Raw genomic sequence first — 27,145 nt, 5'->3', positions numbered from 1 at the left:
CATTAGCAATGGGAGCCCCATATGGTCTTTTTGAAGGCTTAGCAGTGAATGATTGTGTGGATCGTCAAACATAATGTTATGATAGTGCCGGAAATATTTGGATTTACCTGGCCTGATAAATTTTATTTACCACAGGAGAAATATCCATCTTATGCACACTGTCTATCGATGGACTATGGTCAGCACTCTTATTGCTGTGTGAAAGAGCAGCGAGTTTCAAAGTCTAAGGCACATAAATATATTGTGACTGCCAGTGCCAGTCAGTTAATACCCACCTCTTTTTTAACAAACCCACGTCTGTGTAGCCTGGAGAAGCAATGCCGTCCATGTCCACTTGTTTAATATGCTGCAGGGCTCTGTTTTCAATTCTGTGTTGAAGACAAACACTGAAATCTTCAGGCAATTTAAGGTACAAAGGTACTTTGCTATTAGCACATTGCCGTGTGTGTCGATAAATGTGAATGATTTTTTTTATATATTTGCTCTCTGGAGGATTATGCTTGTTTGGAATATTGATTATGAGGTAAAAACTGATCAAATTTAAATTTCATTCAAAAATATGAGACAAAAAAATGACTTCAGTTAAATCTAGTTCAAAACATGGCTTCATTTTGTCCATTAAAATGTAGTCTTTGGTTTTTGATCAAGTAGAGGTGGGCCTGGATGAACAAAGAGGTTAATAGCTTGGCACTGTGCTTTCTGTCCAATGTGTGATAAAGTCTTTGTTAAGTTACAGCTTTGTTGGTTTATATGTTCAATCTTCCATTCTCATTGAGTTCTCCTGCACTTCAGGGACATGGAGACTTGAGAACTCATTCTGCTCCTAATTCATTTTTTTATGTGAAAAAAGCTGTGGTGTTTTGGAGGAATTATTTTTGTGGCAAATATCTATAGTCAGACAATCTTTTGATGTTTTTGAGATCATAAAATGTGTTTTTCATGTTAGAATTACATTTCTGTGCCTTGTTGCTTTGTGCCTTCCCTTACCATAACCCATTGTCTATTGGAAAGAAGCAAAAGCTTTTTCAATGGATCTTGATGTTTTAGGGTCTCCTAAAACTGAAAACATTGATATCTCGCTGATGGGTGTGTGTCTGTGTGTCACAGCTTCTTCAGGACAGTCTAGAACTAAAATGGCTGGATGGAAAGTACAAAACTCGAAACTTAAGCCTGTTATTAGATAATGATGTGCCTATTAGTTTTTGAGCCAAATTATGCAAGAGAAAGAGACACTCTAGAGGAACCCTCAAATACCGTAATTATGTAATTAATTATGAATTCTTCTCGTCAATTGCTATTGTAATCACCTATTTTATGATCAGAAAGATCAGCATCAGAGTGTTAAATAATTACTGAAATTATATAGAATAGTTTGGGAGGGCACAAAGCCTACTGATGCTCACATCCAAATTTTTTGTCCTTCCATCCATTTTTGCCCCTTATTTGGGTACAGGTCGAGGGGACAGCAGTTTGAGCAAAGATACCTAGACATCTCTTTTCCCTACAACCTCTCTCGGGGCGATACAGGCACATTTCCAGGCCAGCTAGGAGATCAAATCTCTCCAGTGTGTCCTGGGTTTGCCCCGAGGTCTCCTCCTGGTTGGACATTCCCAAAACACCTTCCCAGGGAAGTGTTCTGAGGGCATCTTATTACATGCCCTAACCACCTGTACTGGCTTCTATCGAGGCAGAGGAGCAGCGGCTCTACTTTGGATTCCTCCTGAATGTATTACTCAGAAGGAAATTGGAAGGAGTGGTATTTGATGTCATCAGAGCGACCATATAAAGGCCATCATGTATACCTTAAAGCTCTATTCGGACGGGATAAGCTTTTCAGGACATATGCCTGTAAAATCACTGTTACCACACAATGTTGGTAATTTTTACCATGGATTCTCATGGGATAGGATATCTTGTAAAAATGATAGAGATGAGCTTGCCTTCTACAGTTTATGTAGTGCCATTGCTTGCATTTTAGTAAGAAAATAATGATAGCAGCAATCAGGGTACAGAAGGACTACAACTGGTACAACACTGAAACCAGTGTCTGGTCTGGAGTGAGTGGTGTTACCAAACCGAGTCTGAGCAAATGTTAGAAACTGAACAAAACGTCAATAATATATCTCTCTATTATAAAAGGAAATCCTCAGACAAGATTTTTTCGAAGAGATTTTTTCAAGTCCTGCGAGACGAGACTTTGGCCATGATGTTTTTTCAAATTCCACCCTCCTCTCAACTCTATTCAACCACACACACGGCCCTCTCACCTCTCATTCATGTGAATGCTTTTGTCAGACACAGTTCCTGCTCGCTCAGCTCTTATAAATTTTTATATTTTCCTCACTTTAAGTTCCCAATAAAAGAAGATGTATTATGTTCAAATCTTATTGAAGAATTTAATCCCAAAGGGTTATCAACAGAAGAAATGAGTACATGGGTAATCCTAGCACCGAGAAATGATGAAGTCAAATGAATTAACATGAAAATTGTCAATTGTTTATGCGGCAAATTGGTTAAATGCGTATCAATAGACTATGCTGAAACAGTTGGTGGTGATCGTGCGGAAGATGAAAACATCAACTTACAATATCACAAAGAATATTTACAACCGTTAACACCGTCCAGTCTTCCACCGGCCGAATTACTGTTGAAAGAAGGATATATCCAAGAAAGGTAATGTAGTACATCTCCCTTGGATAACATCAGACACCAAATGAGATCTTGATATGCCATTCGTATTAAAATGTTTAAGTTTTCCCATTAGAATAGCTTTTGCAATGACAATTAAAAAATCAAAGAGACAAACATTCGAAAAAGTCAGTTTATGTATTAGAGAGAAAGAAACGAAATTCACTTACAAGCAGTTACAAGTCCAAACACAGAATCAAAATTCAATGCGATATTGACGTAAATTTAATTCAAAAAATTGTTTTTACTGTAGTTTTACAGTAAAAGTGTAAGTTTAAGAAGTATTTGTGTGTTAATTTCAAATCCAAACAGAACAAAATCGTATAATGCAACATGAAATACAATTTTCTTTCAAATGATTACGTTTTGCTACTTTTTAATATGATTAATTACTCGCTGTAATGTAAAATAGTTAGTTCTATTATGCATATGTAACAATTCCAATGAAAATAGCAATCTGTTTAAATTGTACATCCGCTTCCCCATACGCGAGCAGCAGAACCACAAAATGGCTAGCGCTTAGCGCCTGCCTGGGGGTTGGCGAGCAAAGCAAGCAGGGAGCAGAGCCCCCTAGTTAAATACTTGAAATGAAAGTATGGGGACTCAATTAAGCACAACAAACAAACTGGCAAGGACCCTTTGCAGCCTTTACACTTCAAGGAGATGGATACTGTATTGTATAAGTAATGTAATTCAGCTTTGAATCCAAAATTATGAAGTAATAATGTTAGCATCTAGCATCTATTTAGTTAATGGGAGTCATCAAACTGAGTGACGTTAGTGTTAGTTTCTAGCTAACCAACAATGAACTTACCTTAAAGTAATGTGCTTATTATTAGATACAATGCCAGGTCAAATGTCATTTTTAACAGGTAGTTATGGAATTTTACTGACATGTCAATTTATATGGGAGTAGTTTAACCCAAGCTCAAGCTCTTTTTACTGACTTATGGAGACATTAACGCACAGTTTCTGAAAAGTTATGGACACAAGCGATTTAGATGGGACTAAAATTACAGAGATCTACCAGTAATAATTAGTTTATTACTTATTACTATTACTAATTGCTTTAGAGCTTTAGTAATCAAGATTGGATAAACTTTGTGAGGGTAATGATTCTTTCTTTTGGTTCCACAAATAACATTTCTGGCTTAATGACTTTGATTATTTGTTAATGTTTTGAGAATGATGAAAGATCTTGACTTTCATGCATTCTTTCATTTATTTTCCACTGCTAATCTGAAGCCTGGATGCGGAACCAACAGTCTTAGCATTGAGGCCCATACATGCCAACTCATACTGCGTGATCCCAAGTTGTTCCATTGCCATCTGGGAGATATAATCCTCACAGGGTCTTCCCCAGGGTCTCCTCCCAGCTGGCTGTGCCCATAAAACCTTCACTGGGAGGCGTCCAGGTGGCATCCATATCAATCCAATTGGCTCCTCTCGATTAGGAGGGTCATCAGCTCTACTCCGACCCTCTCCTGGATGTCTTGACGTTCTGGTTGACAAAAATGGCTTGAGTTTTCATTACATCCAGCTCTCATTAAAATCCTTTCCTGACTCAAATATGAGTCAGAACAGGAATAACACTGGGTTTTGTATAAGACTCCTAATGCAAAAGTAATCATAGATTTGGACTGGCATAGAGTTTTGACCAGAATATTTGTTGTATGTGCTTATTGTAAAAATGTATGCAAATCTAGAAATTAGTGCCAAGCATAACAAAACAAAACAAAAGAAAGCGTTGAAGTTGAAGAAACAGCTCCATAAAGCCAATCCATAAGATCATTTTGAGTTAATTACCTTTTTAATTTAATTTAAAAGGTAGCTGTTTAAAGTTACAGAATAAATATTCTTGGTCACCATGTGACAGAGTATTAGAGAAAATCAGACACAGTCAACAAAGAGCTTGGTGTTGTAAAATAGATATTATAATGTGATTTCCTTTCCAACGGCATTATCTTGTTTTAGGTGCCATGGTTACAGTTTTTTCACAGGAAAAGAATATATTGTATTTTTTATGGGTTAACAATATAAAAAATAGTATATTTGTACGTTTTAATTCCACTGTTTCACTGCTACTGAAACAGTGCTTTACTGTTTTACATTTTACGGTTGTTCACCTTCACTATTTAATAGTTTTACACTGTAAAATTAATGTCTCTTTTTACAGTGTTGATATTGTTGAATAAAATACTATCATTGACACCACTCCAACGATAAGCCCCTAAAAAGAAAGCACACTGCTCTTGCACTCAAAACCTTCTTGAAATGTCCTTCGGATGTATCATCTTCAAATGTTACTTAATGGGTTAGGATCGAAGACAGGGTTAGGGTTAGGGCTAAGGTTAATACTTCTTGATCTGACAAGTTTATGAACACCTTAAACATGTTGGCTCTGCCAGTGGTGGAAAAGGGCAGACCATTAAGGCAAAAGATAGGAAATGTAATAGACCAGGAGATGAGAGGAAAGAATGTAGTCCAAACAAGCATTGGTCAAAGCCAAAAAAACAATAAACTAAATTACCGAAGCCTAATACATTTTGTTGTTAAGATCATCCTTGTTTAATTAATAGTCAATTTCTTTCTTAGCTGGTGATTAACGGTTTCAATAAATATTTTACTGATTAAAATCTTAAGGAGTCATGAGTCTTGCAGTGTTTTTCTTTGTTTAATTGAATAACTGTAACAAAATGCCCCAGGCATTTAAAACTAGCAGGCAAGTCCAGTTTAGAGACAGCAAAAGCAGGGTTAGCGATCTAAATGTAGACGAGCTGCAGAGACTTCCTTCTGAGCGTATTAGAGTAGCTACAGATTTACTTCATGAGCCAATTACTAATCTTAATTCAATTTTCTTTCAAGTCTGTAATTCATTAAACTTAGCAACCGAAATAACTAAATATTTAAGTGATCATAATGATATTAGCTAGTCTCTGGATTTGGAAGGATCATTTAGAGATTCAGGTGCAATTTATGATTGAAGTTTTGAAGTCTTTAGTGCCTGCACAGGAGTCATCTTTTATTAGGTCCTCTTTTGGTTTTCACATCTTTAATTTGTCCTTTAGGAAAAAGAGAGTACTTGGGAAATAAGCTAGAAAAGATTACCTTTAATAACAGAAATCAACTAAGAGAAGGGGACCATCAAAATCCAAGTTATGCACTTAAAAACACTTCACTGTCATTGGATCCAAATGTTCCAATCTTCACTACTTCCAAGCTGGAGTCTCCAGTCTTCATCTCACAGATCACAGTGTCAGACATCAGGTTGCCCCAACCAGCAAGTGTCCTGGCCACCCAATCGACCTGCTCGTCCAGTTATCTGTGAGGGACACTCTTGCTGCCCAGTGTCAGCAGTGGGCCTACCACAGTTACTGAACGATTCCTCACTAGCAGGGGACTTACCAGAGATGCTCTCTAAATCCCCACCAGTAAGGGGTCTACCAGAGTTGTTGTCTCTGACCACTGAAGTGGCTGCATTACAGTTGTTGTCCATGAACTTCAGGGATGATTGCTGCAACCCTGCTGGTAACCCTGATGTCTCGACAAGTCACTTCAAAGGAGACCTTGTCCTTCAGTCTGCTAGTGTTCCAGTCTTATTCCACACCTTGTTATGTTTTAGCCAGGGTCTGATGCCTGATCATTTTATCATTTTTTGATAATTTATGTTGTTTTTGAATTATTATTTTACATTTTTTTATTTTGCAATTTTTGTGTTTAATATTGTTTTCTGTAAATATTATTTAGTGTTCATGCATTGTGTGTATGTATTTCTTTGCTACATTCCTTGTGTTTTGTGGATGAAACCTCAGGGGGCAGGTCCACCTTGATGTCATTGCTGAAGGACAACCTCAACCTTTTAATTCTGGCTGAGGTCTTGGGTCCTGCAGAGAGTCATTGGATTATTAGTGTTGATTATTAGTGAAAGTATTGTTTGGATTTCTGGTTATTTTAAGCCCTGTTTCTGGACTGATTTTAGATTATGTGCTGTACATGTTTGCTTTTGGCCGTCTACTTAAGGCAAACACTTCTTTGGGAGTATTGTGTGCTTTCTTTTACTCTGTCTTGCTGTAAAAGGTATGTGATTTTATTATTGTAGCAAATTATATTAGTCAGTCAGTCATTTTCCAACCTGCTATATCCTAACACAGCGTCACGGGGTCAGCTGGAGCCAATCCCAGCCAACACAGGGCGCAAGGCAGGAATAAACCCCGGGCAGGGCGCCAACCCACCGCAGGACACACACCCACACACCAAGCAAACACTAGGGACAATTTAGGATCACAAATGCACCTAACCTGCATGTATTTTGACTTGGGGAGGAAACCGGAGCACCCTAAGGAAACCCACGCAGACACGGGAGAACATTCAAATTCCACGCAGGGAGAACCTGTGAAGCAAACCCAGGTCTCCTTACTGCGAGGCAGCAGCGCTACCACTGCCCCACAGCAAATGATATATTTCTCATTAATGTGTTAAGAAGGATTAACGATAAGGTACACTAAAACTGTAAGTGCACTTTTTTATTTTTCTTGAACTTCTGATCTCCATAACAATTTAGCTAACCTCATAAAAGAGGATCTGTTAGTAGAGACAGCAGGCAGAAGGCTAAACTAGCAAAAATTAAACTTACCACTGCAAAAATGGGCAGTCTAGAAAGATTAAAGGTTAGAACTTCAAATGGTAAAATGGTCATTTTCTGGACATTCCACATGCGTAACAGTGAAGCCCTTGAACCATTGCTTATCTTCATGCAGGAACACCTCGTCACATGCACTGATATGGTCTGTCAAAATGACATTGGACAGAGGAGGGCTAAGGGAGTTCATCTTGGCCCTGACAGGCTTTTAAAAAAAGATAGACTGCGGACAAAGATTGGTTGTGTAAACCATCATCTGTGATAGCACTTGCAATATCCAGGTTGTATTATTGATGATTTGTCATCATTCATTTTGCTTTTGTTTTGCTTTGACATATTAGGAATGTTAAAGACTATGGCTAAATAAACATTTATTGTCTGTTCCCTCTGGACGCATTTAGTATGTTCTGTCTGTTGCCACCTGAGGAATAAATGAATAAGGAAAAGATGTCCTCTAATAGGTTAAAGCAGCTCAGTAGGCGTCAGCTCTGGGTGCAGAAGGTCTATAGTAGCAGCAGCAAGTGTATTGTGACTGTGGGTTGTCTCTCTTTCCAGGCCAGGTAAATGCAAGGATACAAGAACAAGAGTGGGTCTATGTAACAAAGAATCTGAGCAAGGGAATGAAAGTATCTATGTTTTAGGATCAGGTCACCCCAAATCACTCCATGATAAAACATTCTCCTGTTTGATTCTTCATTTTTTTTGTTTAATAAATTATTGAAATATAAGGAATGTTGTTTCATTTGTGTCCTTTAAGCCAGAGGTTTATGGTCCTTCTCTCCCATGAAGCACATTTTTCAGAAATTCATACTTTAAAAGCCTGAGCCTTGTATTAGGCCTGCGAGGGATAGAAAGTTTGCCATTTGAGTTTAGGGCTAGAATACCTAAGGCCTGCTTCTATGGCCCAGAACTAGTAACGTCCTGTTCTGGATTTTGTTTATTTTGAGGTCTGCTTACCCTTTTTTTTTTTTTTTTTTTTTTTTTTTTTACTATTTAGGTAGTGCAAGAACACAACATACCTCCAGAGTGAGGGGTTGCTGAATCTTGTTTATGTCTCAGACTTTGGCACTAGAGAGGAGCATGTGTGTGTCTGAACCAGCAGGCACCCCTAAATGGCATATCAGAGTACTTCTAAGTTACTGTCAAAGCTGTTATGCAGGTGTTATGTGTCAGTTAGAATGTATGTGTGTTTTATACTTTTTTTCATAATTTTGAGTTATTTTCATGTTTTTAAATGTTTTTTTTTCTGTTATCATTTGTTATTTGTGTCCTGTCCTGTTGAATGTGCCACCATCCCCTCTGTTTTGTGGGTGGAGCCCCAGGAGGCTTGGCCACTCTGATGTCACAACTGCTGGCTCCGCCTTCTGGTTATTTTTATCTAAGAATCACAAGTGAGACCCAGCAGTTGAGTACTGAAGTTGTTATATCTGTCTGTAAGTATTGTTTCTTGTGGATGTTTGAAACTAAAGTTGGCTTTGATATCGGGCGTTTAGGAAGACATTTTCTTTTCCTATTCAGAAGCAAGTAGTTGCCTATGGTGAAATGAGGGCTACAAACTAGCAGATCCACTTTCAGCAGGTCTTCCTTTTGAGTGTTCACATCCAGCCTAAGCTTTACAAGCCATAGCTTTAAGGTGTCGTAACTACCACAAGAAAGTATATGGAAACTGTAAAAACTTTGTTTTTTAGGCTTTTGTTTATATCCTGGATATGCACATTTTTGAACCAATTTCTCTAAACAGCAGTGTCTGTTTTTGTGCTAATCATCCTCCTTATTTCTGTCTCAACTCCACTCATGACAGCAGCAAGTGAACAGGAATTTGTCTTCTGACCTCAAAAATCTGTGCTAAAATCTTTATTTCCTGTTTGCTCTCGCTCTTGATATAACAAGGATGCCTCACAAATGTGGAAGGCATGTTTTCTTAAATCAAAACCTTTGCTGCTTTAAAGTGGGCATAATTGGTAAGTTGTGAGTCTTTTTCCTTCACATATGAACCCTGGAACCCTTCAGCCCCATTGTAAGCTGAAAGAACAGACACGATATTTTAAAAATTGATAAAAAGTGTTTCACCTTAGAACACAATTGTATGTGAGAAATTAATAGATACAAAGATTGGGAAGGAATAACTGAGTTGAAAAATACTGAACCTACCCTTGTGACCACCAGGGGGCTGCAGAACCCCATACCCCAGGCACAAAGGCACAGACACAACTCTCTGTATAAATAAAAGGTTTTAATCTTGAAAATACTTTTACAAAAGGTCTCCAAAGGGTATAGGTTCACATAAACACTCTTCCCATATTTTTACCCACATCTCCGCTCCTCCAGCCAAACTTCGTCCTCCTTCTTCTCCCGACTCCGACTCAGAGTTGAGGTAGGCTGATCCTTTTATGAAATCCCCAGAAGTATTTCTGGTGTCCCAAAGCTGTGGCTCAGAAGCCATCTGAATGATGTTGGAACCAACCAAGTAGGCTTCGCCAGTTCATTTGGCACCCACAGATCCCAACAGGGCTGAGTCAACACTCTCCAATTCCCAAGATGCCCTGTGGAAATCCGTAGCCCAGGGAGGCTGCCATCTAGTGCCCTGGGGGCAAGCTGTCTCTCCCTGTCCTTCTAGGTTGTGTCTGTTCTGGCTGGGTAAAGTTCCTGGGTGGCGTCCTTCATGCCCTTTAATAATATAAGTGAATGTATTAAAGAATGTGGATTGTACCAAAACTAACCAAAAAGAGCCCTGGAGTTGTCTGGAGATTGCACATGGTTGGTTTATGCCTTGAGTTTGATGGTGCAGGGACAGTCAGCAGCAGCTAAAGCATATAAAATCCTGAAACTGCCTACCTTGAATTTTAACACTTCCAGTATAATTTTCAATACTTAAAGCAGCATTCATTTTATTACAAAATTAAAATCACTGATTTGTGTCAGTTGGGTGACAATAATAAGAGATGGTAGATGGCAATATTTCTACATACATAGCTCACTATTTACAGGCCCAGAGCTCACAAAACCTGCTGCATAATAAACTGTTCAAACATTTATATCAAAGCAGCGGCTGTGCAAACACGTTGACTTGAAAAAGGTGAAATGAGATTCTGTTGTGAACTGTTTGTTTAGCTGATAAGAAAGTGATGTGCTAAATGCATTACTTACTAGTGGTGTAAACGTGCTGCAGATGGCAATCACAATTTTTTTTTTGCTGCTCTATTAGATAAAGACTTTATTGAAAACATTTGCCACCTATAAAACAATTAGGAAGATGTTAAGTATTATTATATAAAGTATTTAGGTTACAAACAATCATCATAAAGAGAAGAAATTCATCAATTATTAAACCAGTTTACGCCAGTTCAAGGCTGGGCACATGGTGCAAATTAACCCCAGAATGGATACCAGTGCAATGCAGGGCACACTGGCACGCAGACTTCATGTTGGCCCCAATATAATGTCACCAGATAATCAAACGCATGCATCTTTCGGATGAGAGAGAAAAGGTACTGGAAAGAAGCCACAACTGGAGAATATCTTAAAGAATGATTTGAACCTTTGTATTGTGTAGAAATACAGTTTATATTTCCTGTAGTCCTTTATTGGTTATACAGTGAATTCAGAAAGTATTCAGACCCCTTCACTTTTTTCACACTTTATTGTGTTGTAGATTCATTATAAATGAATACATTTGCTGTTTTTGCCCATTAATCTACACTCAATAACCCATAATGACGACATGAAAACATGTTTACAGAAAGGTTTGCAAATTTATTAAAACACAAAAAAATGAAATCTCTCTATCATATACTATAAGTATTCAGACCCTTAATTCAGTAGTTTGTAGAAGCCCCTTTGGCAGCAATTCCAGCTTTGAATCGTCTTGGGTGTCTATAATCTTTGCACACCTGGATTTGTTCAGTTCATTCCATTCTTCCAGACAGATCCTCTCACGCCCCATTAGATTGGATGGGAGTGTCTGTAAACTGCCAGGTCTCTCCACACATGTTCTATGGGATTTAAGTCTATGCTTTGGCTGGGCCATTCAAAGACAATCAGAGACATGTACAGTATAAAGATCTACAAAACAGAAGACAATATTATGTGGATTGTATGAAGATCAGCATAAAAGAAGGGAAGAGAAGGTTAAAATGATTGTATGAATATCTGCAGAACAGAACAGAACAATACAAGGACTGCATGAAGATCTATAAAACATAACATAAAATAACAGAATAGAAAATGACAAGGATTGGCAATGAAGATCCACAGAACAAAATAGAATAGAACAAAACAGAACAAGGATTACATGAAGATTTACATAACAGAAGAGAAGAGATTACAATGACTGTATTAAGATCTATATACCAGAAGGGGACAGAACAGATCAGAACTAGGACTGTATGAAAATCTACACAACATAACATAATATAACAAAACATTTTAAAATCTGCTTAATATAACTCAGGGTCACTGCAGGATGGAGCTTATTGCAAGGAGCATTGGGCTGGATGTGATTCCATTGCAGGGCCCACTCATGCACACACTCATACAAGATCAATTTAGAATTGCCAGTCAACCTATCACATATGTGGGAGGAAAATGTAAGTGAAAAACAAGAAAATGTCAAGCAAACAACAATTGTTACATGGATTTGAACCCAGGATGATGGATCCATGAGGCAGAGGAATTCACCACTGTGTCATCCTATATTATCCATTCATCCATCTTCCTAACCTGAGTGTCCAGGGCAGTGTTTTAAGGTAGCTGGAGCCTATCCCTGCAAACCTAAGGACGCAAGGCAAGAAAAACATAGGGACAGAGTGCCAGTTCATTTCAGGAAATCCTGTATTATATTACTAGCCATGTGCACCCAACTACGTTGCGCGTGTTAAAGTTGTCTGTGAAGGGCTCCCTGTTTAAACGCGGCTGCCAGTCGTGAACTGGGCCCTTCGTCGCACAGCACTATGATTTTTTATAAGGGAAACAAAATTACAAAACAAAACCCTTGGACATTGATTCGATAGGAACGGCCTACTCGGAATCACTGTCCGAATAGTAATTATGTGGTGGTGGAGGAGCATTTCTGCTTCTCTCCATTCACAGTCCGTCTCGTTTTCATGACGCTGTCGTTTCCTCTCACGATCTCTTCTCAACCTTTCTCCAATCTCGCAGGTTGTTTTGTGGCAATCCAAAGAGTAAGGAAGAACCAATGCTTCTTTCTTGAACTCCAAACGCCGACTGATGGAAAATCACAGAAGTGTGTCTGACTTATATACTCTGACTGCCGACTCCAAGAAGTGGGTGAACATTCAATTTGGACGAAGTGCTGCCAACGACGGTCGATAGAAACACAAAAAACCACACTCTCGACAACGAAGCAGGTGTCGATGCCAGATCTAAACACAAAGAGTGGTGTCGATGCCAGATCTAAACACAAAGAGTGGTATCGACAGTGTTTGTAAAGAAAGTAACAACCAAGGTGTTGTGTATTCAGCCAGTACAAACAGCACGTAGTCTCCTTTAGTTCAATCCTCTTTAATCACCACACTCCAACCTCATCCAACGATCCTCCCCCTCACTTCCTCTCCTTCTCCATCACTACTGCCCTCTACTGAACACAGCAGGAACACCACACAAGGCAGTGAATTCGCGGACAAACAAAGATCAAGATCCAAATGAAGATTATATATAAAGATATTATACCAGTAATGGCACACTGCATGATAACGTGCAGCGAATACACTTGACTTGAACATTCCTAGTTTTCAAACTCTTTCTCTGTACATTTAGCTTTCATTTCTTCAGAGGTTGATGTGCTTGCTGATTCCTGAGCAGCTCTTCTTTTCTCCACCATAGCAGCCCGCTTCTTCTCTTCTTTTGTCGGCATCTCTTCGCATTAAAACTGTTTAAGGCAGTGTTTGTGTTGCAATTAGTACGTTTACTTGAATTTTTCACTTAAACTGGCACTTAAGTCTTCAACCTGCCTCAAGAATGATTTAAGATATGAAGAGGTAGGGGAAGTGACGGTGAAGGGATGAGAACGGTGCCTGTACGCATGCGCCGCACGGCCGCCTTGCTGAATGCTGCAGAGAGTTGATTCTACAATAAAATAAAATAAAAATAAAAAGTGGAATAACCTTGGAGGTCAATCATCATCCCATACATGCATAGCAGATGTCACGTAGTATATGTGTACCAAATTTCAGGTCAATAGTTCAAATGGTTTGCGAGCTACAGGTGATTTAAAATCCTGGACAGACAAACGAACAGCCACGGTAGCGTATTATATTATATTATATTATATTATATTATATTATATTATATTATATTATATTATATTATATTATATTATATATATTGCACCCTGCTCACTTCGCTTGCTCAACCCCGCCCCCTCCCGCGTTACGCACCAGCCCGTTCGCCTCTCGTGTTGTGAAGAGGGGATGTGGTCGCTCTTCCGATACCCCCTCTTAAACGTTGATACAATGGGAAACAAGTACAGTTTTTTTTTTTTTACTTCCTCTTTGCTCAGTCAGCTGCTGGCTTGCTGCTGCTGCTGTGCCGCGTGATCTGCATCTCGTGCGGCGCACTTCTGGTCATATCACCTATGTCCATATATTCAATCTCTTTTCGCTTTTACCTTTTCATCAATATCACAATGAACTTTGATTCCGTGTTTGGAATTACATCGTGACAACGCAGTGCATAACTGCCCGTGAGTGAATATCATTTCTTTCTCTCTACAAGAAATGTGTCTGACAATAGCATCCACACAAATGAGAAATGATTGAACCGTGTGCTTGCCTGAAATTTTCCCTCGTATGTGGAATTCACTTTCAACAAACAACAAATCTTTTAATTCTTGCGGATACGCCTCTTCATTGGGAAGAAACACTTCCATTTTTTCATGATGGCAACACGAATTAGACAATCTACAAGTCTCCAACTTAAAGTTTAAATCCAAACAATATATTTGTTCTCTTTTTGCTGTTCTGTTTTTTCACCGAGTAATAATTTCCGTTTGTTTGCGCTAATGCGATCTTTACTATCATTTATTTTAGACTTTCGAATTTTCGTACTTCCATTATCTCTAAACTGCTCTGCATGTGTACCGCACAATGTTTTTGAACTCTTTAAGACGGTCTACTTTGTCATCTACTCTCTATTTTATTTCCGTCCCCAGGAGTGGTTAAATCTCTTGGCACAGACTTGTCTTACGGGCCGTGAAAGTGTCTCTCTGAGAAAACCACGTCTCATCTCCTTCCAACCTTCCTAGATTTATTTTTATAATAGAGAGATTATATTATACTATATTATATCCATGTGTACACTCACACAGTGCCAGTTTGGAATTGTCAGTCAGCCTAAGCTGCAGGTCTTTAGTGATGTGGGAATAAAACCTGTGTAGCACATGGAGAGGAAAAATATGACCACTTTATACAATCAGTGAGTGGGTGTGAAAGTCAGACCCAGGAAAGTGGACCTGTGAGGCAGCAGTGCTAAGCACTACATAACCACTGTACCCCTAAATAAGAGACTAAGTCACTTCTTATTCATGAAATTGGTAATCTGAAAAGCATGCTGCTAGTCTGACTTTGGCCCAGCTGCTGTTCTCTTATGTTGCTCTGTCATTCCAGCTGACGAAGCATTTCATTATAAGTTCCCTTCATGCATCATACCTTAATAATAATGTTATTTTCCAGGCTCAGGGACACTGGTCTTATTGTTTATTCTGTCATACGAAGTCTGAAAACTGTTTTTTGTTTTCAACATCCTTAAATATTTATATATTGTGATTTCAAAGGTTTCATTATGAATTAAGAGACTACATTATTGTCAATGAGTAGACATCAAAAGACAAAATCAAGAAAGGGATGGATGGATGGAAAAAAGAATAGTATTGTAAATGAAGATGTCTGTTCTCTCAACTTAATTCCTGACCCTGTGTTTTCCATACCTTGAAAGCAATAAGATACAAAGTGAGAACCAACCCTGGGCAGGGTGCCATATTCACCCACACACTTAAGATGTGGTGGGTAACCTGAGCATTCAGAGACACTTCATGAGGCCTTGAAGTGAATGTCTAAGAGAAGGATTTGATCTCAGCATCTGTGAGACCTGTTGCACTAACTGCTGCACCACTATGCTGCCTTCGGGTCTCAAGAACTGACTTTCATGCCACTGCTCGGCAACCATGTGATTGCACCACCTGAGAGCAGCAAATCAATAGGAAAACATCTAACAGAACTGCAAAAAAAAAGAAAAAACTGTAAATGAAAAAAGTGAAATTAATCTGCAGGGGATTAAAAAAGAGCAGACCTGCAAAAGCTTTAAGAAAACTAGGAACTAGATTGTCAATCCAATTAACCCCCTCACTCACTGGGGGCTTGAAATGTGAATAAATGAATACGCTTCAGATAGGAGATGGTGCATTGCAGAATAAAACTAATAATAGGCAAAAAACAACTAAAATAGGAGAAGTGTTCATACCTAAACAAATATGGACTAAACAAATATGGACTCCCGCAACCATGTTCAACCATGTTCAAGTCTGGCCAGTGGCTTCCTCACACTGTGTACTCACTACAAAAAGGTGGCTACTTGCTCAGTCAGTTGGCAGTACAACATTTGGATAAGACATGGCAGCATGAGTGACTGATTTATCTCTATATATATTAAATCCAACGTCTGTATGTCTGTCTGTATGTCTGTCCGCTTTTCATGAGAGAACGAGTTAATGGATTTAGATCAGGTTTTTTTCTTTAATTTGCTTGAATGTTCCGATTGACTTTGTGACTTCCCTCATCACGCTAAGTATTATAGTTTGGTTGCAACGCCAATTTATTTGTGCAAATCTGAGAGAGACAGGCTGCTCAGGAGTAGGGAGCCAGATGGGGACCTCCTCACTCACACGCCTGCCTCCATTCGAGTCGCTCTACCTCTCACCACGTGTTGGAGCATACTTTGCCTCCGCTTAGCTAGCGACACCTGTTTGTTCAGCAGACATTGTCATCTAGAGAATGTTAAGGAGCAACATTTGATGTTTTAGAGAGAGAGAGATCAGTGCTACGTGTGTTTTAGAGGGTACCTGCTCATTGGCGGAGATATCACAGTCACATGCTCTTCTCCCCACACAAGGGATGCACTCCCATCAGAGTTGAACACGATCAGATACAGTGGTAAGTGTTTGACATTGGAGTGTACCTGCTTTCTACTTGGCCAGAGATACCTTACCAACTTTTTAATATTTTGGCAAAGAGAGCACAGCTACATTCTTGCTCCTGGAAGCAAAACCAAAAATATTGTATATCAAGAGGACCTCGGAAGCAAAAGCTGTCAATATAAATTTTTCTCAATACAAATTATTATATATATATTTTTTTTACATTTTTTATTGATTTTTAAACTTTGTCCTGTTTCACTACTACACGGGGGGAGTCTCAGGGGACGGCTAGTATTATATAATATATAAAAGACCCAAAAAGACTCGACAAAATACAAGAAGAAGACAAGGGAGGAATGGGCTAGTAGACCATTACACTGGTACAGTAATGAAAATGTGATCTGGGAAGAAACAGCAAGGAGCCAAAAGCAAGGTGGATTGATTCATATGCCATAATTACTTTGAGGTCCTATATGGCATCAGCACATTCTCTTTCAGGGAAGATGAAGTTTCAAAAATTCAATTTACTTCCTAACTTGGTTTGTGATTAGCTTTCTTTCATCCAAGGCCCACACTTCCATGACATTTTCAAGAATTCAAAATTTCTCAGATGTTGGGCCATGTGGGAATCACACAGGCTTTTGAGAAATTATACTAGGTCAGCAATCCAGTGTCTCTGGGCTGCTTATTGTTTTTGCTCTCTGCAGTGGTCTACTGCCCTGTCCAAGTTTGTTACCTGCTTTACACCAGAAGGTATCTGAATAGACTTCAGCCCCTTTTAACTGTACACTTGACTAAGTGGATCTGATATATATATATATATATATATATATATATATATATATATATATATATATATATATATATATATATATATATATAAAGAGAGAGAGAGAGATTTCTTATATAGGGAAGGGAGTTCCGCAATGGTCCGGGAGTAAGGTCAGTGCTCTGCTTTCCAGGTTAGTAACTGAGCTTCATCCCCCAATTCAACTCTCCTGCACAGAGCCTCTAGCACAATTCCATTGCATGTGACTACATATATATATATATATATATATATATATATATATATATATATATATATATATATATATATATATATATATATATTGTGAGGGATTGCCGGCCATATATTCCGGCCAACACCTCCAGGCCGCCAGGTGGAGCTCTCCCAACAGCATGGAGGTTCCCCAAATTCCAGCAGGGCCTTATGGACCTTGTAGTTTGTATGCGCAGCCCTGCTGGATACCATGGGGACCACCGGGAGCCGCTGTGGGGAGGCTCTCAGACTGCTATGTGCCCTATAACCCGGAAGTCCGTCATGAACACATGACAAGAAGGAACGGCGTGCTTCCGGGGTGAAGAAATGGAGTTGTTATATGACCTGGAAGTGTTCCTAGTCACATGGACAGAGAGGGCGAAACACTTCCAGGTCAAGGACTATAAAAGGACTATGGGAAATCCCAGACGTCGAGCTGAGCTGGGTGGAAGGGTGTCAACGCGTCTGGGAGAGGAGGATTGGTTTATTGTATTGATTATTGATTATTGCATGTGTAGTGTGGAGTGGAGGGTGCTTTGTGCACAGTATTATTATATAATAAATAATAATTGGAGTTTTACCCAGTGTTTGGAGTGGTACCTGAGGGTTCAAGGGAGCTCTAGCGCCCCCTACTGCTACAATATATATATATATACATATATACTGTATACAGTATATACAGTATATATATATATATATATACTGTATATATATATATATATATATATATATATATATATATATATATATATATATATAGGGGGCTAAAAAATGTATAGACAATTCATCCATCCATCCATTATCCAACCCGCTATATCCTAACTACAGGGTCACGGGGGTCTGCTGGAGCCAATCCCAGCCAACACAGGACACACACACACACCAAGCACACACTAGGGACAATTTAGGATCACCAATGCACCTAACCTGCATGTCTTTGGACTGTGGGAGGAAACCGGAGTACCCGGAGGAAACCCACGCAGACACGGAGAGAACATGCAAACTCCATGCAGGGAGGACCCGGAAAGCAAACCCGGGTCTCCTAACTGAGAGGCAGCAGCGCTACCCACCGCGCCACCATGCCGCCTACACACAATTCAACAAAAGAAAAACCTGTACTAAAGCTGTGATATTAAAATTTATACAGATATGAAGGGATGAATTTTAAGTCTTTTAGGACTTTTGTGACGAGCGTGTAAACTGTTCTAACTCCATTGCCGAAGAAGCAGGACTTGTTGCTGTACGAGGCCCAGATCTTCCCTTGTGCAAATCACAAACGGCACCATAGGTTTCAAACTTATATATGTGCAGTTGTCAGATGTGTTGGTAGCTCTATTGCATTTCTCCATCATCATTGTACTTCAGTAACATTCTCAAATTTACACCACAACTTTAAAATGGTCTTGAGCTAACCCCAGCCATTTTGTCTGAGGATCCTGTCTACTATGTGGTGATGCTAGCAATCATTAAACTAACAACATCATCTGAGACTTCATACTACACATCCTTGCCATAATTCGATTCAACTTTGGAAAAATCCAGAGGTAATATTGATCAGTCTTGAAGACTCAGAAAGCATTTCTATAATATATAAAACCATTTTAAAGTCCCTTCCATTAAAAGATCCCAGAGGACAGTGGGAAAAGGATCTCTTACTTAACATTGCAGAAATGGAGTGGAAGGCAGCCACACATAGAATTCAGTCTAGCTCCATATGCAAAGAGCATTCAATTATTCAACTTAAAATTTTTTACTAAGCACATCTGTCTCATGCAAAATTGTCCAATATGTTTCCAGGCCAAGATCCAACCTGTGAACGTTGCAATCGAGCTCCAGCCTCACTGGGCCACATGTTTTGGACGTGGACCAAATTAACATCATTCTGGACCAAAATTTTAAAATGCCTATCAGGCAGCCTTGGTTTCACAACCATTCTTAATCCATTAATGGCTGTCTTTGGTGGACTCCCAGATGGGCTTAAAGTGGAGAAGGGCAAACGAACTGTAATTTCCTTTACTTCACTGTTAGCACATAGACTTATCTTGTTGAACTGGAAGAATCCTAGCCCACCTCTGTTAAGCCAGTGGATAACTGATGTTATATACTATCTGAAATTGTAAAAAAATCAAATTCTCATTTAAAGGATCTGTTCAAAATGTTTTTAAAACCTGTTGGCCTCCCTCTCTTTCTCATGGGTAAGGGTTGAATTTAGCTTTGTCAAGTTTGACTTGATTGTATGCAATGTTATTAAATGCTTTTAATAAATTCAATAAAAAATAAAAAGTATATACATTATTATGACCCCCATGTAGACAGATAGATAGATAGATAGATAGATAGATAGATAGATAGATAGATAGATAGATAGATAGATAGATAGATAGATAGATAGATAGATAGATAGATATGCATTATGGCAACCTGTAATTACCTAATGAACCAGGGTTCCAACCTGTATTGTACCATATTCTATTTTAAGATAACATAACACTGCCAAGGGGCGGCACGGTGGTGCAGTGGTAGCACTGCTGCCTCGCAGTTAGGAGACCCGGGTTCACTTCCCAGGTCCTCCCTGCGTGGAGTTTGCATGTTCTCCCCGTGTCTGTGTGGGTTTCCTCCAGGTGCTCCAGTTTCCTCCCATAGTCCAAAGACATGCAGGTTAGGTGGATTGGCGATTCTAAATTGGCCTTAGTGTGTGCTTGGTGTGTGGGTGTGTTTGTGTGTGTCCTGCGGTGGGTTGGCACCCTGCCTGGGATTGGTTCCTGCCTTGTGCCCTGTGTTGACTGGGATTGGCTCCAGCAGACCCCCGTGACCCAGTGTTTGGATTCAGCGGGTTGGAAAATGGATGGATGGATAACACTGCCAAACCCACTTCAGGGCCCCAGGAGCCACAGTCTATCCTTGCAACACTGCATTCAAGGTAGAAAGAGCCCTGGATAAGGCACCAGTCAATCTGATTTTAATACAGCTGCCTCATGGACCCAGAACTATGGGTTCCATGCCTGGTTGCTACCTGTGGGGTATCAACACAACTTTCCCATTTCTTCCTGTGTCTTTGTGAGTTTGTTCTGTGCTACACTGTGATGGTGCATTATGCAAATGAAAGAAGGACCAGAAGTGATTGATGGGCCATGTGCATAGCACCACTAACCAACAGAGTGAATGGACAACTAAAGAAGGAGTGGTGTCCTGGACAGGAAAATAGAGACATGATCACATTGTGAAATGTGAAGAGAAGGTTCTGTGTAGCTAAAGGAAGATGCAATGCACAATGGCTAGCACGAGCAGTTTTTTGCTGTTCACTACCAGCAATCTTAGCTCTCATATTGGTTATCCATTCTGCTCCATTGACCTCCTGGTGTGAAGTATTGAACAATGTGAACCACTCTTACATGAACAACGAGCAGGGTTTCAGATGGGTGGAGGAACCCCATGAAGCATTGAGCTCTTTGAAGCACCAACACATATACCACAGCTTGATGGGTTGACCTGTGGAGTTTCAGGAGCCCCGAGTGCATTACCAAAGAGTAAGAGAGGGGGATGTAGGTGGTGTGATAACAGCTGTGTGGCAGTTCTAAAGGGAACATAGCACAGCTTAGAAGTAATATAGCTGACAGCCAGCTTCATTTCAGAAGAATACACTTTCTTGTAAAGTTGTGCTTTTCAATGATCATCAACTAAAGGAAAAGCAGGAATTAATCTAATGCAGGAATGTTTTAGTCATGGACAATCATAAAGAAGTAAGCAGCTCTGGTGACCTAATAATATTATTTTTATTATTTGACCGATGCCTTTATCCAATATTTGAGATACAACTGGTTACATCTAATTTATTTTCCCAAATGGAGCCTAAACTGGTGATGTAGATCACCACAGCACAGTGGTCACACAGCATCAGTAGCAAGAGTTGAACCAACCACCTTAGGATTTAAAGTCTAAACACTTAGCCACTACACCACACTGCCCACCAACAAGTTTACCCCTTGGTAAAAACCTACAAATATTTTGTAGAGAAAAGCACTTAGCTACACCCAATTAACCACTGGCACTATGACTGACACCCATTGTCTCACGAATATTCCTGGGTGAAGCTGGGTAACATGGCTAGTGCAGTATATTCTCTGTGTTGTTTGCTTTTGAAGAGCGTTCCTATTTCAGAAGGCCTAAGTTATGGAAAACTTTGCTGTTAATAAAGGTTTTCATGTGATCTAATAAACTGAGCTATTTCACTCCCTTGTGACCTGCAGGCTCTGTAGTCCTTTGAGGGGTTCAGTGTCCACCACTAGTTTGCAGATACTGTAGGAAGCCAAATTTGAACATTAAACTTTTTTTATTATATTAATAAGATCTTAATCCCTTGTGCACACTGCACAGGGAGTCTGCTAATTAACTTAAAGCTAATACATTTCCTTTGGAGATGATTTGAAATAGAAAACATGGTGGCAAAGAGGTTATTTCTGCTGTAGCAAAGCTCCAGGGACTTGGATTCATAATCTGGTCTGAGCTTGTATGCTTTCCCTGTGTTGACATGCTTTTTTGTTCAGCTTCAGGTACCCCTGTGCTCCTCCTATATCCCAAACAACACGCCAGCTGCTTTACTTGCAGCACTGAATGTGCCCGTCATGAATGGGTGGCATCCTTTCTACGGCTGGTTCTGATGATATAAAGCAGGCCCAGTGAAAGTTGCATTCAATGTCAAATTGTACAAAGTTTTGTTGTTCAATTTCTTATTTCGGTATATAGTTTTTTTACTATGGGATGTATAGTACCTACCCATTAACCCTTTCTATATGACCTAGTACCTACCCATTAACCCCTTCTATATGACCTAAAACATGTTATCTATAAAAAAAACATAAAACAAAAAAATGAAAAGCACATTTTATAGTCACAAATACCACATAAAATATATAGTGTGTTTTATTTTTAGTCCACACAGCATACACTAAAATTAGTTTCCCTCAACTGTAAGTTTTTTTTTTTGACCTTTAAGGTTTTTTTTTCTAGATGGAAAACAAGAAATATTACTCCCTAAAGCCTTGTTCACATTTCCGCGTCTACCTGTGTTTTTTTTTTCTGCAGCTGCTCGGACCACATCAGTAAGATCAATTCTACTTACACTTCTCGTTCACATTTAAAAAAATGTGACACAGTACATATTTTCCATATGAAGATAGACTGAAATGCACCATCGTGCACTTTACTGTGTTTGTTCCACAGGACAACTTAGGATAAGGAAGGAGGCTGCTGCTGCCAAGCGCCTCTTTGTTGCCTAGCAACCACCTCATCCTAGGTGAGGATATGCGCGCTTCTCACAAGACATCTTTACTTTAAAACTTAATAGCAGGTGAGACACATGTAGAATTAATGCATGAAAATGCGTCCAGGCAGAAACTAAAGGTTGCGTGAATGACACAGTTTTCACTAGAATCGAAATGCAATTCACAAATGTGACGTGAAACACCATGTTTCATTGCAAATTTAATTTTGCGCAAATCATTTCTGCCATCACTTGTGGCAAGGTATCACAGTTAGTCCTGAGATCTTTTTTTTCTATAATACAAATAGTGACCATACAAAATGTGGCATTGTATTCTTTATGATGACCACGTGACTGAAGTTAAACATCTGATTGAAAATTAGAACTAAGGTGTGACGTTACCAATTGACTGCACTTTGGCAGGACCATTATTCACTGTCTCTGTTGTGATGTGAAGTTGAAAGCTGTCAGCACACAACACACATCACTGTTATGTGAAAGTGACCTACGGTTAAGTGTTTTGCACTCAAATTTAATTTAGTGTGTCACATCCTTGGATGAGCACGACGAATCTTACCGTTTAATTTTCATAACTGCACCACTTATAGGCTTTCTTTCAAATCGAACTCTCTTGAGACCGTCAAAGCCCAAACCGTATCGGACCTGTTCTCATGATACACTCAAACACTATTGGGAGTAAGAAGCCGCAGCTCTCACAATCCATCGAAGTAACAATACGTGCTTGAGACATCGATACGCTGATGCGACTCAGAAATAGCCGTAGATTACAGCGAGCAGGAATCATACAGGAAACAGCAGTCCTTTAGGCTGGCGGAAAAAGTAAGCAGCAAAATTCCCCATGCTTGCTTTTCTGGTCAAATCACACGTGCGTCCCTGCTCTGTCTGTAGCCAGTGAGTGCAGGGGAGACTGTCACCGGAGAGAGGCCTCAATGCCATACGGAGTGTTCGGATTCTCATTTTTCTTGAAAGGAAATAAAACATAGTAAGTTCTTCAAGATCCACGCAGGCCTCACGGCATTCAAGCAGGAATGTAAATGGACACCAGTGACTGATTTAAGGAACAATTTAAATGTGGATGGTTTTGTAATGCAGCAACTTTACATTATTTCTTTATGGGGCCATTAACGTCACGTGTACAGAATACAGCGAGATTCTTACTTGCATGTGCTAAGCAACATGCAACACATCTTATGTTATGTTAGTGCAGAGCATATATTGCATGTGAATATTTAAGATTATTTGATCTGAACAGAAAAGAAAACGTTTTCAAAAACTTATGTTACAATACAACTTGTGTAGCAGAGCACCAGTTTGAATTTATTTGGCAATGTTTTCATTTAATAATAAGTAACAGTCAACATTCAGTACATTTCTTTTATGAAAATTTCATATGGGGGGACTTTCAGAAAAGGCTTCAGCGTCACAAGCATGGATTGAATTAATCAGGTTTGGGATTGAATTGTGATTTTATAGTTATTAAACATGCATGTATGTATATACAGTATATATATATACCTATATATATATCATGATGGTCAGCCCCGGGTGTTTGCCCAGGATGCCAGCGGGATGGAGGGACCTCCTGGGGAGAGAGCACCTGTGGGGTGTTACCTTCTTTGGGATACTAGAAGACAACTCTCCTGTACGGAGGTTTCACTAAGAGCCATGCCGCCTTGTTGGTTCCCATGGCAGCTGCCAGGGAGAGCTGAAGAGTCCGACAGTGTATTTCCATCACACCTGGGAGTAATTCCAGTTGATGCTAATGACACTCCCAGGAGCTGTTAAAGGGACGTTAGCCACTATTGAAGGGAAGCGGGAGTCGGGAGGCAGAAGACGCAGCATATGAAAGGGAGTGGAGGTGAAACCAAGAAGAAGAAGAAGACCTTGTTGTGCTTTGAATTGTAAGGACATGTAGAGAAAAGCCAAGCAAAACGACACCTTTTATTGGCTAACTAAAAAGATTACAATATACAAGCTTTCGAGGCAACTCAGGCCCTTTCTTCAGGCAAGATGTAATCAATTGTAAGGACAGAACTATACTGTAAGCTGGGAACGAAGTAGAGTTGTTCCCACGAGGAAAGATAATTAAACAAGTTTTGTGTGTGTAAAAATTTTTTCTTTTGCCTGTCTGTATCGAGTTAGGGTGGCTGTTTACACCCGTATATTTGATGATATGTATGTATACAGTAAGTGCAGGAGTGGGTGGACTGGCATTCCAACTAGATTTGAGAAAAATTCACTATCTGGCTCAGAGACCGTAATGGAAGGAATGCAAAAATGGCGGCACAACCTGGCCGGGAAGATCCTACTTTTCAATCCTGTTCAAGAGGAACAATTAATGAAAGGGCAAGTCATCTCCAAGAATCAGAGGTGGCATTGCTCCTATGATTGGGTGCCAGTTTGGGCACCCACAGGGTTGCCTGGGATTTGTAATATGGAAGGGCAACCCTGTTGGGGTATTCAAAACCTTTAAGTTATGAAAGCTTAAAGTGGTAAAGTGTTCCCAAAAATGACCCACTTGCCTCTGGTTTGGATCTAACTGAAAAAATGATTTCTAACAGTAAGGAATTAAAAGTCACTGCATGTAGTGGTCCTTTGCCAGGCTGTGAAATCATTCTTCCTGGGCTCAGGTGGAGGTCTTGTCTCTTGGGGTACTACATACAAAGGACAAAACAAATCAATACATTATACAGAGATCCAACATTAAATATAAGCGTGACAATATTAACAAAAATTATATGAATACCTACAAATACTTTAGAATCAACAGAAAATACATAGGAAAAGAATGTAAACCAAAGCCAGAGAGAAAGCCCTATCTAAGACATAACAAACTCTTTCCCCACATCCTAGCTGAGTCCTTGTCATGACTGTGGCATTGTCCTGTGTAATGGCTTCTTTCTTGTCACACTTCCAAATACGCCACCGTTGTGGAGAGCTCTCTATTTGGTGGACTCATGCACATGGACCCCAGTTTCAGGACGTGACTTCTGTAGCTCCTTCAAAGTGATGGCTGGCTTCTTTGCTACTTCCCTTACCAGTCTATGAGTTGCTTGGCTGCTGACATTTGAGTGATGGCCTTCTTTACATAATGGAAGGGAGAATACTTTTTATGAGCACTGAATGAATAGGTATGCCTACAGTCTTTATCGTAATAAAATACTAGGGGCCTCCGCTTCCCCACCGCCGGGTTTGGTTTTCCAGATATACAATTTAAAGAGATTGTTATTTTCATGGGAATTGTTGCATACTCTTTCGATTCTATGTTGCATTGCTTCTCCGTAATCATAAATATAAACCTGACCGAATTGTGGTTTCTTCAAAATTAAACTTGTCATAGCTTTAATTGTTGCGGGACCACAGATTCTCATAGCGTATGGTCCATTATTGTGTTAATCTACGCTTTGAGCATTGAATGATGTGCTCGCAAAAAAGTTTATTGTAGACTCGGATATAGTGTCTGTGGATTTCACTTTCACCAAACAACAAATCTTTTATTTCTCGCATATACGCCTCTTCACTGGGAGGCAACACTACTTTCCCTGATGGCAACACAAATTTGACGATCTACAAGTCTCCGACTTAAAGTTTAAAGCCAAACAATATCTACATACTTCTGTCATATCATCTATGTCCATATATTTGATCTCTTTTCACTGTTCCATTATTTCACCGAGTAATAATTTCCATTTGTTAGTGCTAATGCGATCTTTACTTTCTTTTTTTTTGATACTTTTGAATTTTACTACTTTCATATTCTTTAACTTGCTCTACATGTGTATCGCGCCAATGTTTTTGAACGTCTTTATGAAGTCTTTTATTTCTGACCCCGATTGGACCTACAAGGTTTTCAGTTCCACTTGGTCCGGGCTTATTATTACTTTCCTTATTTTCTGAATTTGCACTTAGATTATTATTGTTCTTTTTTGCCTTTTTTTCATAGGAAAAAAAGACTAAAGGTTACTTCCAATGCTGAAAAGAAAGAAGGTTAAAGACACAATGGTCATCTGTAATCCTTCATCAGATGTGCAACTAAAAAGGCAAAATGCAACAAATACAGGAAGGAACAAAGCCGGGGCAGATGAAAACAGAAATGATGAGAAATGGCTGCCATTAGAGAAGATGAAGGGAGAGACTTAAAAGTCAGTTGGTCAGAAATATGTGACCCCAGGGTGAGAATGAGCTTAGCTTCTTTTGATTTTCTTAGAAAAGTGTCTTCAAAGCCCTGTGAAAGAACAATAACCGAAAGATCAGTGAGACAACACTTAAAAGTAATGGATTACTGGGTTGTGTAGTTGCTTGTAGACCCCTTGCTTTACAAAGAACTGTTCCAATTTGGGAAGAGTT

At 39.4% G+C, this 27,145-nt stretch overlaps 1 protein-coding gene across 2 annotated transcripts in view; it reads left to right on the top strand.

Annotated features, from left to right (window-relative positions):
* Positions 1-290: 290 nt before the first annotated feature.
* The window catches only part of slc29a4a (solute carrier family 29 member 4a), a 138,510-nt gene continuing 111,655 nt past the window's right edge, over positions 291-27,145 (top strand). For both annotated transcript variants that reach the window (XM_051933767.1, XM_051933766.1), the window contains exon 1: positions 291-409. In XM_051933767.1, the coding sequence (XP_051789727.1) occupies positions 344-409 (66 nt within the window). In that variant the 5' untranslated portion in view covers positions 291-343. The remainder of the gene's footprint in view (positions 410-27,145) is intronic.

Source organism: Erpetoichthys calabaricus, chromosome 11, assembly GCF_900747795.2.
Source record: "Erpetoichthys calabaricus chromosome 11, fErpCal1.3, whole genome shotgun sequence".
NCBI lineage: Eukaryota > Metazoa > Chordata > Cladistia > Polypteriformes > Polypteridae > Erpetoichthys > Erpetoichthys calabaricus.
Note: the sequence above shows the minus strand (reverse complement) of the source record. Positions and strands in the feature narration are given on the sequence as shown.